Source organism: Colobus angolensis, unplaced genomic scaffold, assembly GCF_000951035.1.
Source record: "Colobus angolensis palliatus isolate OR3802 unplaced genomic scaffold, Cang.pa_1.0 Scaffold84, whole genome shotgun sequence".
NCBI lineage: Eukaryota > Metazoa > Chordata > Mammalia > Primates > Cercopithecidae > Colobus > Colobus angolensis.
The window spans coordinates 531,335-534,583 of NW_012122265.1; the positions used below are offsets into that span (position 1 = coordinate 531,335).

Consider the following 3,249-nt stretch of genomic DNA (forward strand, 5'->3'; position numbering starts at 1 on the left):
ACAGGAACCACGGTGAAGGGAAAAATTAGCCAAAAGAAGTAGATCCTGAGACCAGGCGCAGTGGCTCACGCCGGTAATCCCAGCACTTTGGGAGGCCGAGGTGGGTGAAACACCTGAGATCGGTCAGGAGTTCAAGATCAGCCTGACCAACACGGTGAAACCCCGTCTCTACTAAAAATACAAAAATTAGCCAGGTGTGCTGGTGCGCGCCTGTAATCCCAGCCACTTGGGAGGCTGAGGCAGGAGAATGGCTTGAACCAGGCGGAGGTTGCAGTGAGCCAAGATTGCGCCACTGCACCCCAGCCTGGGCAATAGAGCGAGACTCCATCTCAAAACAAAGTGCAGTTAAATGAAAAATCAAAGTTAGAATGTGTTTACTGTGTATCATCATTTTAAAGACTTAGGCCACATGTGGTACCAATCTTGGTTTTTCTTTCTTTCACCAGACACCGAATGCCCATGCCAGCTCTGGGGAGACCAAGACCTGCCACTGGGGGTGTCTACCTTCAAGAGGATAACAGCAAACTCACCAGAAAGAACTTCAGGCTTCACAGGCCAATTGGTTTCTAGGGGTGTGCCCTGCTGTTGTACCAAAAGCAGCTTCCACAGCACACACATGAATGGAAGTGGACTGTGTGTCAATAAAACTTTATTTACAAACATAGGCAGTAGGCCACACTTTGCCAGCCACTGATCTAATGCATCAATAACAACAAAACAAACCAAAACGAATCCCATTTCACCTAGAAATTCTTTCATAGGAAGCAGTTCTGAGGACAATAACCTGTACATGTGTGAATTCTTTCAGACCTACCTATTTTGGGATGTGACGTTGGCAACGCAGCTTCTGGAAACGGTGCGATCTGGCAGCTGTCCTGATAGCCGGGGTAGTGAGGCTCAGGGTGGCTGGCCCTGCATGGGGGCTGCACGCTGGCCTCTTGGACTGTTGGCAAGAAAAGGGACAGGGAACCTCGGGACGACTGTCCGCACAGCAGACCCTAAATATCACACTCTAAGGCTGCGCCATTCAGTACACATAGTAGCTTATGGCCACACGCGGCTCCTGAGTCCCTGAAAGGCGGCAAGCCTGAATTGTTGACATAGGATTGGGGCTATATCAGTTAAAATAAAAGAGATTATAAAAATCAGCTGTAGCTCTTTCCTTTATTTTCCTCAGTGTGGCTACTAGAATATTCTCCAGCACACATCCGGCTAGGCCGCACTTCTGTTGCACAACTGTAGTCAGAAGCAGAAGCTGGCAGACGGAGTATTTTCCGCTTTGCCGGCCCTGGCGTCTGTCACAAGTAACCCACTGCCACACCAACCACACCCACACTGCACCGCCCAAGTGACGTGGCTCACACGCCGTCCCCACCAACAAACGCCTGGTTCAAGGCCCCTCTCGAGGTCCCCAGCAGCCTACGAAGCCCAATATGGCACTGGGGATGTGATGTCATGGTCAAGGATATGCTGAGGACATGTCAGGCGGGCACTGGAGCAGCTCACCTGTGGCTCCTGCGAAGACGTCACCCTGGGCCGGACTCTCGGATATGACAGCAGTGGCCTCTACTGTGGATGCCCGGTCAAAGGTCAGTGCCCCCGAGGTCGTGATCTGTCCCGAAGGGGTCACGGTGACTGGAAAGGCAGAAGCACATTTCACGCGGCCAGGCAATGGCACCCACGGCACACAGGTCCTGTGCCACCCGCAGGCACCAATCCTTGAGGGGGCCTGGGCTGAAGTGCAGGCAATGGTAACCGTACCCTTCCATGTGAAGGACACGCGGGAAATCCCAGACCTTGGAGAAGACCTCAGAGGAGAAAACCAGGATGGCCAGGATGGCAACTTGCCACCACCAGTTGTTCACTGTTTAAACTGTCCTCCCCAGCATGGAAACGTGCTGCCCAGCCAGAAAACAAACATAAAATAAAACTTCCAATGATTTTTAAATACTTTGTGGCTCAAATTAAGAAAAAGTCTTTAATCCAAGCTGAAGGTAAAAAGCAGCCATGTCCCACAGCAAGGCTGCCCCTCCAGCTCAAAAAAACATCCTGGCGACAGATCTTGAGACTCTGCTGCTGTGGGACTCTTCCCGCACCCACCGCCCAGGGCCTCGAGAAGGAGCCGACGGGGTGTTTTAGAAAGACCTTGCTCTATAAAAGCAAAAACCCAGACTTACATTAGTTAACAAAAGCCTGTTACAAAGACATTTTCTCCTATTGCTACCTCTCCCCGTTTAAATCCTGTCTGTACAAAAAAATAAAAACATTAGCTGGGCATGGTGGCACGTGCCTGTGGTCCCAGCTACTTGGGAGTCTGAAGTGGGAGGAGTGCCTGAGACTAAGAGGTCAAGGCTGCAGTGAGCCTGGATCCTGATGCTGCCCTGCAGCCCGGCCACAGAGTTCTGTGCAGCCCTCATCCAGCGCACTGAGAATCCCTCACCAAGGACACCCTTGTCAGGAAACGTCCCCCGAGCGTGTGCTGGGCACTCGGCTGTGCTGACTGACACTGGGAAACAGCCGACAGCGCCCAGATCCCAGGGAAGCAAGACAGAGCTGGGCACTGGGACAGCCCTCCCCACCCAGGGGCCACACTGCAAAGCAGCATGAAGTTGCTGACATCCCTCCGGCCACGCGATGTGCTTCAGAAATGAGAATCCCACGTGGCCGTGGGAGTGGTGACGAGAGAAGGCGATGCACTCAGGTCCCCTCAGTGAACCAGAGCCACGTTTTCTCAGACTCACAGGTGGTGGCCGCGGTGGCTGGAAGCAACGTGATGTTCTTGGGGGAGTCCTTCTTCACGGGAGTTGTGGGCAGCTCGTTCTCCTTCTTGCGCCTTTTGTAAGGCACAAAAAGCCTGACTGGGCCACTCTGGGGGAGAAAGGAGACAGGCCACCGCGTTGGTGTGTGCAAAAGCTATGCTGCGCTTGCAACTCCTCCTTACGTGGGGGCACCGCGGGGTGTGTGAGCCACATGGTGAGACCACATTAAGATGGTAAGCACCCCTAAAAATCCCACCTCTTTTTTTTTTTAGACGGAGTTTCACTCTAGTTGCCCACGCTGGAGTGCAGCGGTGCGATCTTGGCTCACTGCAACCTCTGCCTCCTGGGTTCAAATGATTCCCCTGCCTCAGCCTCCTGAGTAGCTGGGATTACAGGCACGCACCACCACGCCCGGCTAATTTTTGTATTTTTAGTAGAGACGGGGTTTCTCCATGTTGGTCAGGCTGATCTCAAACTCCCGACCTCAGGT

At 53.0% G+C, this 3,249-nt stretch overlaps 1 protein-coding gene across 1 annotated transcript in view; it reads right to left on the bottom strand.

Moving 5' to 3' along the window:
- DEAF1 (DEAF1 transcription factor) overlaps positions 1 to 3,249 on the bottom strand; it is a 75,440-nt gene that overhangs the window by 42,856 nt on the left and 29,335 nt on the right. The window contains exons 8-10 of the mRNA XM_011930140.1: positions 2,742 to 2,868; positions 1,507 to 1,635; positions 815 to 943 (exon numbers count right to left, since the gene is read on the bottom strand). Of these exons, the coding sequence (XP_011785530.1) occupies positions 815 to 943; positions 1,507 to 1,635; positions 2,742 to 2,868 (385 nt within the window). The remainder of the gene's footprint in view (positions 1 to 814; positions 944 to 1,506; positions 1,636 to 2,741; positions 2,869 to 3,249) is intronic.